Source organism: Triturus cristatus, chromosome 1_2, assembly GCF_964204655.1.
Source record: "Triturus cristatus chromosome 1_2, aTriCri1.1, whole genome shotgun sequence".
Lineage (NCBI taxonomy): Eukaryota > Metazoa > Chordata > Amphibia > Caudata > Salamandridae > Triturus > Triturus cristatus.
Window position 1 is genome coordinate 448,185,501 of NC_140580.1, and position 16,172 is coordinate 448,201,672.

Consider the following 16,172-nt stretch of genomic DNA (forward strand, 5'->3'; position numbering starts at 1 on the left):
TCCCCCTCCGCCTTTCACCCTTCTCCCCTCCGCCTTTCACCCTTCTCCCCTCCGCCTTGCACCCTTCTCCGCCTCCAACCTGCACACTTCTCCACCTTGCACCCTTCTCCTCCTCTGCCTTGCACCCTTCTCCCCTTCCACCCTTCTCCCCTTCCACCCTTCTCCCCTTCCACCCTTCTCCCCTTCCACCCTTCTCCCCTTCCGCCTTGCACCCTTCTCCCCTTCCGCCTTGCACACTTCTCTACCTTTAACCCATCTCCCCCACCGCCTTGCACCCTTCTCCCCCTCCGACTTGCACATTTCTCTACCTTGCACCCTTCTCCCCTCCACCTTTTATCCTTCTCCCCCTCTGCCTTGCACCCTTCTCCCCCTCTGCCTTGCACCCTTCTCCCCCTCTGCCTTGCACCCTTCTCCCCCTCTTCCTTGTACCCTTCTCCCCCTCTTCCTTGTACCCTTCTCCACCTCCGCCTTGCACCCTTCTCCCCTCCGCCCCTCCGCCTTGTTCACGGACAACACCACCGCCATGTGATACTTCAACAAACAGGGCGGGGTGGGGTCATGAACCCTATGTCAAGAGGCTCTTCGCTCTGGACATGGCTGGAACATCAGGGCATGTCCCTCGTGGTTCAACACCTGGCAGGTTCCCTGAACTCCAGGGCGGACAAACTCAGCCACAGGTGCATGATGGATCACGAATGGCGTCTTCACTCGGAGGAGGTGCAAGTCTCTTTTAGCAGTGGGGAGAGCCTTGATTAGATCTGTTCTCCACCAAAGAGAACGTGCAATGTCAGCAGTTCTGCGCGTTGGAATTTCGTTGTGAATGGAATTGCGGTCTTCTGTACGCCTTTCCACCTATACCACTTCTGCCCAGAGTGCTGAAGATCAAGCGCGACCGGGCCCAAGTCATTCTTGTAGCTCCGGATTGGGCACAAAGAGTCTTGTATCCCGAGCTGCTACACATGGCCATTCGATCCTCCGATCAGACTGCCTCTTCGGGAGGATCTTCTGTCGCAGCAGCAGGGGACGGTCCTCCACCCGAACCTGTCCAGCGTCCACCTCCTTGCGTGGAGATTGAGCGGCGACAGTTGACAGCCTTCAAACGTCCTCCTGAAGTCTGTAATGTTATCTTGGCAGCCAGGAGTCCCTCTACTAAAACAGTATACGCCTGTAGAAGGAACAAATTTGTAACACGGTGTGCAGCAAAGGCTGTGGATCCCCTTTATGATGTTCTCCTCTTTCTGCTTTCTTTTGCCCGGTAGAGCTCTGCTCTGGGCACCCTCAAGGGCTATTTTTCAGCTATTTCGGCCTTTCTTTGCCTTCCTGATCAGCCTTCAAGTCCCCTATTGTAAATCATTTCTTTAAGGGCATTACTCACCTGTTTCCTCCTATTCCTTTCGTAAATGCCCCAGTGGGACTTAAACCTGACTTTCCTTCTGTGCGCTCCCTTCGATCCGCTACGTAATTGTCCTCTCAGACTCTTGGCCTCAAAGACTGATTTTCTGGTTGCCATCACCTCTGCTCGCAGGGTGAGTGAGCTTGAGGCTCTTTCTTCTAATCCTCCTTTCCTTGCTGTTCATCTGGACAAGGTCGTCCTTCGTACTCGACCTTCTTTTCTTCCCAAAGTGGTTAACTCTTTCCACATAGGACAAACCATCACTTTGCCCACCTTCTTCGCGCCCCCGCATCTTTCTAAAGAGGAGGAGAGGCTCTACCGTCTGAATCCATAACATGCGCTTTCATTTTATCTGGATCGCACAAAACAATTCCTGGTGGATGATCAGCTCTTTGTTGGCTATGTGGGCGCCAAGAAAGGTCGGGCCGTTCAAAAACAAACCATCTCTCAATGGGCCTTTCTTTGCATTAAAAATTGTTATTCCTTGGCAAAAAAGGAACCTCCAGTAGGGTTGCGTACCCATTCCACCAGGGCGACGGCAGCCACTACTGCTTTGGGACGTGGAGTCCTCCTTCATGACATCTGCCAGGCAGCCACGTGGGCTTCATTGCACACGTTTACTAAACATTACTGCCTGGACAGCCAAGTCCAGAGAGACTGCTTCTTTGGCCCTCTCCGTTCTTCAGGACTTCCTGGTGTGAACTTGGTTCGCAGATCCACCTCCAGGATTGGTATTGCTGGGGTATCTATTCTAATGGAAGGAATCCATTACTAATAGTCTCTTTCAGATAAACAAGTTACTTACCTTCGGTAACGATATATCTGTAAGAGACGTACATTAGTTATGGATTCCTTACCGCCCCACCCATCCTCCCCGCTCTGCGAACTGACTTCTAGAGTAAGGGACTCCCTTTCAGGGCCCTAGTTTTATGCACCAGTTGTCCGTGTTTTGCATGGCTCTGCGCTTCTGACGTGGAATGTCGTGTAAAGAACTGACAACAGCGCGCAGGGGCGGCGTGTAAGTAGAAACTGCGATGTCATGCCGGCAATCACAACGTCAACAACTAACGTGGAGTCGACCGATGCCACCTACCGACGCGCAGGGGTACTGCTGAAGAAAAATTCTCCGGATCCAGTCTGACGCCTGGGGGTAATTCTAAGGTAAGGAGTCCATGACTAATATAGGTCTCTTACAGATATATTGTTACCGAAGGTAAGCGACTTGTTGAACCAGGTTTGAGTCTCTGCAACGATGCTCAGCATCCTGTGATTCTGGGCAAATCACCTAATCGTCCCGTGCCTTACAAAAAAAAATGTGTGTCCTTATGTAATGCAACTGTTGCTCATGTAAAGCGCTCTGATACCTGATAGTTCACGCTATATAAAACGCCGGGGGAAAAAACTCTGTGCATACTTTACGAACAGCAAATATAAATAGAAGGCACTTTTAATTGTGTTCTAGGGCTGCCTAGATGATCCATGACTGATAATTTAAGGGAACAAAGACAGAAAAGTCACATTACAAATGAATACATGCTTTTTTATTTATAACCCTATTTAGTGTCAAGAGGAGTCTTTGCAGGCTCTTTAAACAACACATGGCTGGTATTTTTCTTTTGGCAACCCTTCTTTATATTCCTTTTCATGAAATGTATTCTCACACCATGGCAGTAAATCTAAAATACAAATGTAGGGAATAGGCAGAATGGGGGCCCAGGGGGTACTGGAACCAGAAAATAAAACTAAGCCTCAGTAACCAGTTTACAAAGGTATGTAAATATGCAAAGGGTTTTTAAGACCTGTAAAAAACACGGGTGTGCTGGAGAAACGACTCCAGACACTGTCCAGACGAGTCCACAGCAGCTCGAGCAGCAGCAGCCCAGGCTGAGACACGACGGATCTGAAGATCTTTTAGCCCTATTGACGTTGTGCACCTTCTAAAAACAGTGTGTTTCGGGACAGATATGGGAGGAACTACTGACGGGATGACAAGAATACGAATATGAACGCTCACTATAAAGTAAAGAATGTGTGATGCAAGTTCCTAACTATGATGTATGATTACTGCATTGGGGTGTCCCCATTGTGTTTGATAGGCTTGCCCACATACCAGACTTGTTGGGAGGAAATCTTTGCACCAAGTATATGCTAGGATTCCCCACACCTAAAGATATGGGTGTAGTCGTGCAAGCCATATGCTCCCTGGCTTGGCAACACCAATCGAAGACCATTAGAACATTAATAAGGAACTGCTTGGGACAGCTAAAGTGGCATTACCGTTCAGCTGGAAGCACAGAGCCACCATCTATACCCTCGATGGCATGTCTCGCTGCGGAATATTCTTGTTATTGAAAGACTCCAGTGGTTAATGACAGAGCACTATTATAAGTTTGACAGAACCTGGGGTCGACTTTAAACCTGCCTATCGACAGGCTGATAGATGTGAGGGAAAACTAGTATAGCACCATGTTAATATATGTTGGTCACCATATCTAATGGGCAACTGCATATCTGAAACATGGAGAATATAATGGTTTGTTCTGTGAGTGTAGGAGGGAATGGTTTTGTGTTGTGCATTTGTACTTTTTTTCAAGTGTGTATTGCGAACAGTCGCAGTATTATTGGAACAGCTGTTTCATTCTATTTACCTTCTTTATTATGTATTGTGATCTGCTCTTGTATGTTAAAAACTATAGTAAGACACACGCGTGATGAGGGTTTATTGACAAGCTCATAAACACTTATTTACGTGTCCCTGAATGTTTTTCTCCATCTGAACAGTGGCCACTGTTTCCATACACCCATCACCCTTAAAGGTGGCTATGAATACACTGGTCAGTTTGACAGGAAACACATTTGGTTTAGGTTGTTTTTCTATTGGACATGTCACTGGGGAGTCTAGCTTGCCATAATTTAGGAAAAAACAAGTTTTCTTTCGAGTTAGGAAAAAGGTGTTTGTTTCTTCCAGGTTATGCGTTTCTGAGAATGCGGCCCCAAACAATTACGCTGATGGGTAGCAAAAAATACTTGAAAAACTCCTGCTTAGTGCTCGCACATTACGATATTTTCTAGACCTCTTGCTAGAATTCGGAGAGGTAAAGTGTAGGGTCAAATTGCGTTTGGAATACATTGTATTTGTTCAGGGTTTAGGTGTTCCAAATGAAAATGAAACCGTGTTCAAAGATGTTAACCTGTCATGCTTTTGTTTACTGTTAGGATTTCATTCTAAATAAGTTTTAATTTGTTGAACTTCCAAGGTCCCGTTGTTGGAGAGTTTCCTAGTCAAAATGATGTTAATCTGACACCTGCTCCACCTCTTCCTCAGGTAAGCATTTGAATCAGCATAAGTATTCTGTCCCATATGCATCGCCTTTACTTATGAATGCTTCTGCACATTTTGAAAGTTCTTGAGGGAGAAGATGCATACAGCTTGAAACGGTTAGACGCTGAATGGTCAAGATCAATCAATAGCATTTGCCTCACGCCGCCAACGTTTAAGCAAAGCTGAAGGCAACAAAATAAATGTTTTAGAGATGTTTGTATTTCATTAAACCTTCCTGATTTATACAGAGTTCAGTTATGTTGTATGATTGGCATCTGGGTAATAATGGCCTCTATCCTGCCTATACTCAAAGGTATCTTTTTCCCCCCAGTGTGCAAGGGAATAATGTCCCTCCGAAATCTACAAAGTATGTTTCTGGTGCTTAGATCCTTAAGGGCACACTCCTTTCAGGACTTGGCGTCGTGTTTTGAACCCAAAGGCAGTTTTGGAACAGAAAGCGAAGCTGTATGTCAACACACACTTAAAGAAGTCACGGGCATCCCCCTACAAGTTGAGAGCCCAGACTTGTTCCTGCTCTTGGGCTGTTCCGCAACAGATCTTGGTCACAGTACTAGTTTTTTGGTAAGTGGAAGCTCAAGAAGCATAAATGAGATTCATCCCAGTCCCACCACTCTCAGCCTGGGAATTCGCAAGGACATTGGTGCCTCTGTCTTATGCCAGATCTGCTACCAAGGAGCCAATTCAGCAGCTGATCCCAAAATACCCAAGTTTCCTGGGCCATTCGCTACATTGCTACAGATCAAGGCCCTTTGAAAGGTTATTTTTTTATAAATATATAACCCTCACACAATCTAAGTGTCATTCTTCATCATATGGATCACCCTGACTCCTAAAGGTCAGAGTGGGCCCAACCGTTTTTCAGGGAACTCTTAAAAGAAAGAGACTACGGGGCATAACTGTTAGATAAATATCCGTCATTCACTCCAAGGAACTCCTTTATACGCGAAGCGGATATGGACAATTAAAAAAAGAATTATGGAAGGGGACTGTAGGATTTAATGATCCTATGACCCTTACTCGACCAACATGCTTCAGCCCTACTCTGACAAGTCTAAAAAGATCTGGGGCTTTCATCAGGGTACATTCAACTGTGGAACATTCCCCAGTAACGCAGTGATTTGCTCAATTTAATAATCATGTGTAGCATGCACTTACAAATCACACACATATTTCTATAGGCCGCTCAGGCCTGGTTGTTGGTCCCGTGTCTAGCTCCTAGTGTTCATGCCGTTTATTTCCTCTTTTTCCCATTGGAATCCTCTCCCTCCACGTCTTCCATGCCTGCCGCCTCTCCCTAAACAACCGCTAGTTCTGTTGGCAGAACAGCATGTGTACGGATTGTGTTGGCCCAGGGAAAGGTTGCAGGCCATATTGCTCTGGCCAGAACACCATCTGTAAGAAGGGTTAAAAGTGCCTCTCGTCTGTTGTCTCAGTTTTCCCCTCCTTATTAGAGTTATCACTGGACCACTCTTCTGGGTCTGAGAATGAGGAACCTGATTCGCTCCTACTGGCAGTAAGGAGCACTAACTAATGAGATGTTTTTCCTGTTACCTTAATTTTACTACCTTAACTACTGCTCGGTTTGACTACAGGGCCAGCCCTTTGATCTCCTGCCCCCTGTGGGGTCATAAGCTCCCATATTGTGAGTAAGTCGATATGAGACGCAAAACCGATTGTGTTTTTTTTTTTCCAAAGAGTAACACCATTTGTCTGTATTCATGTAGGCAAATAAGAGTCCTGCCTCCCGTATGAATGACAGATGTCTAAAGCAATATACATCTTGGGCACCCAAATACAAAAAGATAAAATGTAGCATAGTATGCTATCACCTATGAATTTACCTCTTGAATTTGATGAGGTGAGTGACCATGCACCACTAGGGCACACATTGCAGTGTTCTGCAGTTTTTTGCCTACATTGAGTTTGCATGGTAGAAACATGGCACAATCACTAATCACGATAATAAAACGTGCATGAGATGTTTAGCATGCCACACTTCAAACAGCCACACAATGGCACGTATTCAAAATACAGCACGAATTACGCAGCTAAGAAACGTATATGTGATCTTTCTTTTTTAGGTCGTATCAAGAGCGGCAAGTATATACCTGGCAGGGCATTCAATTTGTAATTGCATGCTACACATGATTATCTAATTGCGCAAACAGCTGCATCACTGGGGTAGTGCTCCGTAGTTGAATTACACTGACGAAAGCCCCGACCTTTTTAGGGCTGTCAGAGTAGGGCTGAAACATGTTGGTTGATGAAGGGTCATCGTACCATTAAATACTACAGTTCCCTTCCATAATTCTACCTTGGAGTAGATGAGGGTTTTTTATCTAATAGTTTAGCCCCCTAGTCTCTTTTGAGCTCCCTGAAATATGGTTGAGCCTGACCTTTAGGAGTCAGGGTGAACCTGATGATGAAGTATGACACTAATAGTGTGTGGGGGTTATATATAAAACTTTTTTTTACCTTCCCCACTCCGAGTGGAGTGGAGTCTAGATTATGCGAGCACTTCCTCTCATTGCACCCAGTGCCGTAAAGTTAGGAGGGATACTATGTAGGTATTGTTGGTTTAGCTTCTGGAGGACGTATCCCCCCTTTCCTTTTTTTAGGTTAGAAAGGACCTTTCCACCTTCCAGCAAAGGTGAGTATTCTCCAACTCTCAGTTCCTTGCTTTTCAGGTTCATTTTTGGCACCCTTCCAACTCCCTTTGGCACCCCCTTGGGCCCAAAGGATCTACAGAGGCCTCCAGTCCGATTACCACTTGTGGTGCAGTCAGTGCCTCGTGAACCATTCTCCTGGTCTGCTCCGGCATCAGAGACAACTTCCAAAATGGCACCAAAATCCATGCAGGTCCTTTTGGCTTAAACGCCGGTGCCGGAATACCACCCTATACCAATAGTCTTTTCTGACTTCAAACTGAATTATCTTGGCCCTGACCGAGGTCTTATCCCGAAGTTGTAGTGACGAAACTTGGTCTCCTTCCCGTCCGATTCTGATAGAATCATGCCTTTCCCCCACCACAACACTCCAACAACTTTTCGGTTCCAACTCTGATCAATTCCAACAAGTCTTTGGAGTTCTCACTGAAGATAGTGGAAGGAGGGGTATTTTCACCCACACTCTGATTATTTTGTTTAAATCTATTTATTGCTTTTTGGTTCACTTGCCTTTACACACTTACAAGCATAGAGATGTCAAAGAAATTTCACATCGTACAATGACAATGACAACAGATAGCAAGACTAAATGTTATGACACTAGCAAGATTTTTACCCACACTGATAATGACCATTTATACATGAATTTGCAGAAGGCCAGTGGGTTGGACACTTCCCCCAGATGCTTGGTTACGTTCTCCCCTTCGGCCAACAATGGAAGAGAGTGCCTCCTTTGCCCTGGTTATGAGACAAAGCGGTACAAAAGGGGGTTGTGATGGACGGAGCATCAGAACCAATCAAACACTCACACCCAGTCAACAGATCTGGGTTTGATCCATCACCGTTCTTTAGCCCACTCTGCCACCGCAGGTCAGACATGGCCATATGCAAATCAGTCTGACCCTGTGCCTCATGGGAACAGTCCAGCCCGAACTGCCAAACCATGCCTTCCCTGGACCGGAAACAAGCTTCCTAGGACCAGTTTCTGGCATTTCAGCCGTCTTCAGCCCGGTTTGCTTGAATCCAGTGGCAAAGTGAGCAAGGGACTCACGTCTGAGCATACCCTGCCAACTTATGGCGAACAAAGCGGTACAGAAGGGGGTGGTGATGGACGGAGCATCAGAACCAATCAAACACTCACACCCAGTCAACAGATCTGGGTTTGATCCATCACCGTTCTTTAGCCCACTCTGCCACCCCAGGTCAGACATGGCCATATGTGAGTCCCGTGCTCTCCATGCCAATGGAATCAAGCTATCCTGGCTGAAGAGGGGTGGAACCCCGAAACCGGTCCTAGGATGCTTGTTTCCAGTCCAGGGAGGACCTGGCTTGGCAGTTCGGGCTGGACTGTTCCCATGAGGCACAGGGTCAAGACTGATTTGCATATGGCTGGGTTCAAACTGGAATGGCATGGTGAGCAAAAAAACGATGGATTTAGGCCCAGATCTCTGTACTGGGGTGAATGTATGACATTTTTCCGCATTCTGTCCATCAATTGTTGTTTTTGCATTTGTCACCCCGAGTGGGACGGGTATGCTCAGACGTGAGTTCCGTGCTCTCCATGCCACTGGAATCAAGCTATCCTGGCTGAAGAGGGGTGAAACCCCGAAACCGGTCCTAGGATGCTTGTTTCCAGTCCAGGGAGGACCTGGCTTGGCAGTTCGGGCTGGACTGTTCCCATGAGGCACAGGGTCAAGACTGATTTGCATATGGCTGGGTTCAAACTGGAATGGCATGGTGAGCAAAAAAACGATGGATTTAGGCCCAGATCTCTGTACTGGGGTGAATGTATGACATTGTTCCGCATTCTGTCCATCAATTGTTGTTTTTGCACTGGTTATGAGACAGGCAGTGGACATTTCCTCTAAGGGTGGCAAAATAAAACATCTGACAGGTGGGTACTTCAGATCATCCCTACGAGGCTATGCCCTGACATTTCTTTTTGGCCCATTGCATCCTCCACCCACATTAGAACATCTTTCAGATGAGCACCTGCCCATCTTCCTCCAAGAAGTGCAATCTCTATGGTCAAATGGACCATAGAGGGAGTCTCAGCCCCAGGAATAGGGACTGGCTTTTTCTCTCTCTGCTTTTTCCTGTTGTCAAAGAAAGATGGAGACCTTTTGTCCTGTTTTAGATCTCTGCCCTCTGAATGCCTTCTTGCAGAAGGATAAATTCAAAATGCAGACAATGGCCAAGCTTCTGTCTGCCTGGGGTCCGAGTGAGTGGATATTGGCTTTGGATGCCTACTTTCATGTACCCACCCTACAGTTACCAAGGTGCTACGTGTGGTTCAGGGTGGGCCAGGAGCATTTTCAATTTGCCAAGCTTCCCTTTGACCTCACCAGTGCCTTCCCTTCGACCTCACAGTATTCACAAAAGTGATGGCTATGGTTGCAGTACACCTTTGGAGGTAGGACATTTCAGTTTTTCCCTACTTCAGCGACTAGCTGTTGACAGCGGGCCCGCCATAGTCAGTTGTTTGGGCTCACTATCAAAATGCCAAAGTCATACCTGACTCCTTCACAGAGGCCGTCTTTCGTTGGAGCTATACTGGATATGTTGCAGTTTCGAGCCTTCCCTCCACCACAAGTCCTGGACACTAGTGCCGTGATCCTTATGTTTTGGCCTCGGTCCTGGTCTCCATGATAGTAGCTCTGAGGCTTCTGACCTCTTGGCATCCTTCATCCTGCTTTTCTACTATGGCAGGTGGTATATTCAGGCTCTGCAGTGGAACCTGAAGTCTCAGTGGGCTCAGCATTTGCTGGATTCCATCCAGGTTTCAGAGTTGTCTGCAGAAGACTTGTAGTGGTGGCTCAACTACAGTTGAACAGGCAGCAGACCATCTCCCTGCCCCACCCTGAACTGACGGATGCATCTCTGCTGGGATGAGAAGTTCATCTGAAAAGGTGGAGTACAGACAAATCTGGTCCCTGTCAGAGACCCATCTCCACATCAACTGCTTGGGGTTGCGAGCCATTCACCTAGTGCTAAAAGCCTCCCTACTGTCCCTCAAAGGGAGGGTGGTTCGGGTTCTCACAGACAACCTCACCACCATGAGGGCATGCAACAAGCAGGGGGGTGTTGGGTTCCTATGCAAAGAGGCACTTCATCTCTGGAACTGGTTGGATTGTCAGGGCATTTCCATGATTGTAAACCACCTAGTGGGATCTTTGAATGCCAGGGCAGATGAACTCAGCCGGAGGCAACTGGCAGATAACAAGTGGTGGTTTCACCCCGAGGTGGCATAGGGAATATTCACTCCTAGGGGAGAACCCTGGCTTTATCTTTTTGCCACTGCTGACGACACACAATGTCAAACTTTTGGCGCACTTGAGTTCACAAGAAGGCTCTTTCTCAAGAGACTCATTTGCTATAGAATGGAGCACAGGACTGCTGTATGCCTTTCCACCTCCGCTTCTCCTGCCCTGCGTTCTAAAGATGAGGAACAACCAGGCCCAACTCATTCTAATGGCTTCAAATTGGGCACGGAGATTGTGGTACTGGCAACGTCTGGGCATGGGCATCTGTCCTCTGATCAGGCTACCGCTTTGGGAAGATCTCCTGTTGCAGCAGCACTTCCCTACACATTCTGCACATCCATGTATGAAGATTGAGCATCAGCAGTTAACTGTGTTCGATCTTGATCCCGAAGTTGTGGATGTCCTCATCGCTCCACAAAGTTAGTTTACACCGGTGCTTGGGCAAGTTTATAGCCTGGTGTGATATCTGCAATACAGACCTGTTAAATCGTTGTATGCCTTGTTTGTTTTATCTCTGGCCAAGCAAGGATTTGCAGTAGGCACTGTTAAAGCTTATTTTTTTCAGCCTCTTCAGCCTTTTTACGTTCACCAGACCAGCCGTCTTTGTTCAAATCACCTGTTGTGATGAGGCTTCTAAAAGGTTTGACTTGTATATTTCATCCAAAACCCTTTGTAATGCCACAGTGGGATCTGTTTGGCACTCACTTTTCTCATATGCACTCACTTTAAACCAATGCACAGCTTTCGACAATGTCTTCTAACTCTGAAGACTGTGTAACTTGGGCTTGTCGCATGAGTGAACTCTATCCTCTTTTGGTGCAGCTGCCTTACACCACTTTTTCCCCAGATAAAATGATGTTGAGGACAGGACTGCATTTTTGCCAAATGTTGCGACTGCTTTCCGCGTTGGGCAGTTCATCACTCTTCTGATGTCTTCTGCTCCACCACACCCCTCATAAGAAGAGGAGGAAAGACTCCATTGGTTGGCTACCAAAAGAACTTTTGAGTTTTTACATTGATCACCAAAGACCATGTGGTGGACGATCTGCTCTTTGCTGGGTTCTAAGGGGAAACGAAAGGCAAGGAGCTGCAGAAAAGGTCTCTGTCAAGGTAGATATCCCTTTGCATTAAGATTGGCTATGCACTGGCCAAGAAGCATTTTCTAGAAGGAATGAGGGTCCATTCCACCAGGTCAAAGGCTGCTACCACTGCACTGGCACGTGGCGTGCCTGCCCTTGATATATATTGGGCCGTGATGTGGGTATCAGTTTACATGATCACGAAGCACTGCAGCCTTGGCAGCCAGGTCTGCGGGAAGGGCACTTTGCCCTTTCAGTCTTGCAGGACTTTTTGGTCTGAGCCATTCCACAGACCCACACCTTGGGATGTAATGCTTGGTGGCATCTATTCTAAGGTTGAGTAATCTGCGGTAAGAAGTATCCATCTGAATAAGTTTCCTATTTTCGGTAATGCTCTTCCTGGTAGATACTCTATCTAACCACAAATTCCTCACCACCCTCACTCCTCCCCATTCTGTGGAAGGATATCTTTTCATCTAAAAACATCCCAAATTAGAGATCTTCACCCTGGTACCTCTGAATATTGTTCGGCTCCACGTCTGAAGATGCAGACCGTGTTAAGAAAGAAACTGATGTTGATGCACAGTGGTGACGCTTACATGCGGTTCCATCATAAGTATTGCAGCGGAACAAAGTCAATACAGAGCTGCATGGCACCACCTACCAGCACACAAAAGCAATGCTGATTAACTAGCGCCTAGGGATATTCTATAGGTGAAGAATCAGTGGTTAGATAGTGTATTCACAGAAGGAAGCGTTATTGAAGGTAATTAACTTGTTCTTCAGCGAAAGAAGGATGTTTACTATGATCTGTATCCAGACTGTCTATTTAGAACACAGTAAAAAGAAGCAGGAAAGTACATTTCAATCCTGTGATTCTGGAGCATATACAAGCTAGGGTTCTCGAAGTACCTCACCTTTCTTCATTCTTTCCAAGAGGATTTGTTTCATAGAAGTGAGCCATTTTGTACTACACACTGTTGGAATATATACCCATTCCAGAGAGGATCACAGCAACCTTCCAGGTAGGTGTTCACCTCATGGCCACTGTGAGGATGACAACCTGGTGGTCTTAAAGACTTCTATGAATACAGTCTTCCTGCATAGTGGGGGTTCCCAGTGACTAACGTTTCATGCATTCCATCTGGCAGAACATGGAGAGCAGCTGCTGGACAACCAGTCCAAGCTTAACCCAGTCCAGCTGTGCCTCAGCCCTGGTTCATATTTTGGCTGCTGGGCACGTGCTTTTACCTTTCTGGTGTGATGTCCATATTTCTTGCCCCATTGATTAATTGCTCCACCAGCTCTTCAGTATGAGGGTACATTGCAGGGAACTCTTCAGCAGTGCATCGTGAGAGGTAAGATTCATCCATCACGTAAATGTGTTGGAGCTGAATGCTGTATTCTTAGCACTGACAGTTTTCTAGCCAGTGATGAGACCCAAAGTTGGATGATTAATAGAGATACCACACCATCTATCTATATCTAGAGTGCTTTTTGAGAAAGGGTCTTTAAAAATTCCATGCTCATGCTTGATACCCAAGTTGGAATAGACAACACCGGAGCAGACAGCCTGAACAATCCTTCCCATCCTTCCTCAACTCTCAAGTAGCTCTTTGAGCAATCTTTTTAGGGTCTGTGGTCATCGACTCAGATGCGTTTGTAATCCATTTGAGTAATATGTGTTTTGGATGGGAGGGATAAGTATCCTGAAGGCTAAGCCTAATGTTAGATTAAATAATTAGATTTCTATATGCCTTCCTCCAACTGTCTGATCTGTACGATCTTCCGGAAGATCATATAGAGCCCCTGGTGAAGTCATTTGAGGTGGTACTGGCTTGGTGGTGCCAATACTCCCATCTTTTCCTGAGGGACCAATAAGGGAGGGAGAGTGTTGCACTCTCCTCACTGTTGAGGTTATGTCCTTTTCGTGTCACCTAGGGTGTAGGTGGACACCTACAAAATCTACTTGTCAAAATAGCATACTAGAGCAGGCGTCTGGGAGTCCTGATTTTGGTAGAGTGCCCACTGCCTATTGGGACTGCCTGGTCCTTTAATTGAAGACATCCTCTTGGTGAGCATAACATCAGCAAGCTGTATACATGAGCTGCAAGCAAGCTGTTGGCTCATTGATACTTTTCAAGGTATTCCACAGCAAAATGGTAATTTTCTGGACTTTCCCTTTCTTCTGTCCAAAATATACAAGTTCTTTCTGAACAAATATAACTTCCTTCTCACGTTCTTCCTGTGTCCTCATATTTCCTACTGAGAAGACATTGTGCAATCTGTGGTACGCTTTGCGTTTCTATCTGGACCAAATTGGAGGGGGGGGGGGGGCGGTCTTAGTTCGCCGTACACTCTTCATGCCTTTAGGCCACTATTCCTGTCTTGATATCTTCATGCATAACTCCTTATCGTTTGAATGGACCCCAGACTGGGTTATGAATCTGTATGTGCTTGTATCCGCCTCAGACGAATGCTGGACAGCTTTGTGGAGGATGTCACCTTTATTCTGTCTTCACTACGCTCCTGAGGCTTCTTGTTGGAGCAGTGAGAATTTTGGCAGGAAGTTCTCTGTAATCGTTAACCTATGCCTCAGCTGCCCAGTGCTGACTTTCCCTTCTGTCTAATCCTCAGTTGCTGTGAGAGGTTGAGCATGGGAAGCAGCGGAAATCTAAGAGCAAGATAAAGTCCTCTCACTCCATAGACTCTTTCCTATTTCCATCAACCTCCTGCCATCCCTTCTGCCACTAATGAAAACACCAACTGGCTCTTTTTCAAGGAGGGAGTGCATACAAGCAGGAATCAGGATGGGTCATATTTCAAGCTTACATGTTTAATGAAAACAATCAGCGGTATATTTAACAGCTAATGAAGCAGAATCTGGCCCAGCCACTACAAACAGGCATCCAGTGTGGCTGATAATGAGAAAGCACCTGCATACTAAGAATGCCAGTGTCCCTATCAAATAAACTTTATCTTCAGACCTGTTGGTCATGTGCTTAAATTAGCTTTCCTGTGAAATTTCTCTATCATTTTGAAATTTGCTATATCTGTGGATAATGAGAGGTTTAACGTTCTCCTGGTGAAGGGTTACCTAGCTGACATTTTGGCTTTTGAGGACACCAGATCAGGGGTCTCTACTATTGGTCTTTATGCTAAAATTGCTTGATGGTCTCCAAAATGTTTTTTCTTAAACATTTTCTCTTCAGTGCGATTTTCATTTTGTAATACCCGTTCTGTGTTCTTTGGAGTTGACCATTTTCTCATTGCAGCCCCTTACTTCATCTTGTTGGATAGGAGAATTACGCCTGTTTTTGTGCTGATCAGTCTCCTAGTGGCTTTCTGCCTTTTAGACAGTCTTTTTGCCAAAAGTATTTACAGAGTTTTACTTGAAACCGCGTTTGATGTCTGCATTTTTTTCTCCGCCTGATTCTAAGATAGAGACAGTTTCACGGAATGGTCTCCTTGAACATTTAAATTAAAAAATGTTGATTGAGGAGTTAAAGATCAACCATCCAGCTGTGTGTTCAATCTTTCTGATGAAAGAATAGGCCACGCTGTGTTAAAGTAGATGTATTGTTGAATACTAATTCCAGGAATATTACAAGCTTCTGGTGCTACCCTCAACACTTCTTAGTGAAATGTGTTGGGTATTCATTGTTCTTAGTTGCACCCTCCTCCTTTTGGTGATGCTTCCAAGGTAACTGTTGTTGCTAAAGATGGGGAATGAATAGTTCTTCTAATGTTAGATAACGTTCGTAAAAAAGAATTCTGAGAACACTCTATCCTTGCAGAGATTAATGATCACCCTTCCTCATTTTCTTCCTGGGGATGTGCAGCTGTTCTGCAGTGAGGTTTTTTCCTGTAGTAACTGTTTCTGATGGATAAATGTTCCTTTATATCTGATAGAGACATCTAGCCGCAGATTCCTTATCTAAGAATCCTCCCCAGGTGTCAGACTGGATCCGGAAATTTTCTCAGCAGTTCCTCTACACGTCGGTAGAGGGCGTTAAGCGACTCCTCAGCAACGACGTTTCTGGATGTGACGTCAACGGAGTCTAGGTAATCTCTCCCCTGACACACCAATGTCGGTTCCTTCTTTTCCGTGCTAAAACACGGATCCACACTGCAATTCCTCCAGCCATTTACGGTCTACTTGAAGTTTTTCAGCGCCGGGGCAGTGTGCCTTTCTTCAGTGTCCTCTGGGTTCAAGCCTTGTGAGTCCTGTGGTCTACAAATGTCTGCCACGGATCCTCACTCGATTTGCATGTAGTGTCTGGGTGAGCATTAGGACTCAGATTCCCTTTCGTTAACAGCTCCGACCAAAAGCCCGCAGGGAACGTCGCATGAAATTCATGGCAGTGCGGACGTTCGCAGTCTACAAAGTCTTCTCATTGACCTCTTCTCCTAAGCGTGCTAGGGACC

The 16,172-nt window shown here is 46.0% G+C and overlaps 1 protein-coding gene across 4 annotated transcripts in view; it reads left to right on the forward strand.

The window, feature by feature from the left end:
- IDE (insulin degrading enzyme) overlaps positions 1 to 16,172 on the forward strand; it is a 1,118,175-nt gene that overhangs the window by 1,038,356 nt on the left and 63,647 nt on the right. For all 4 annotated transcript variants that reach the window (XM_085606153.1, XM_085606152.1, XM_085606150.1 and 1 more), the window contains exon 24: positions 4,651 to 4,718. In XM_085606153.1, coding sequence (XP_085462279.1) covers positions 4,651 to 4,718 — 68 coding nt within the window. The remainder of the gene's footprint in view (positions 1 to 4,650; positions 4,719 to 16,172) is intronic.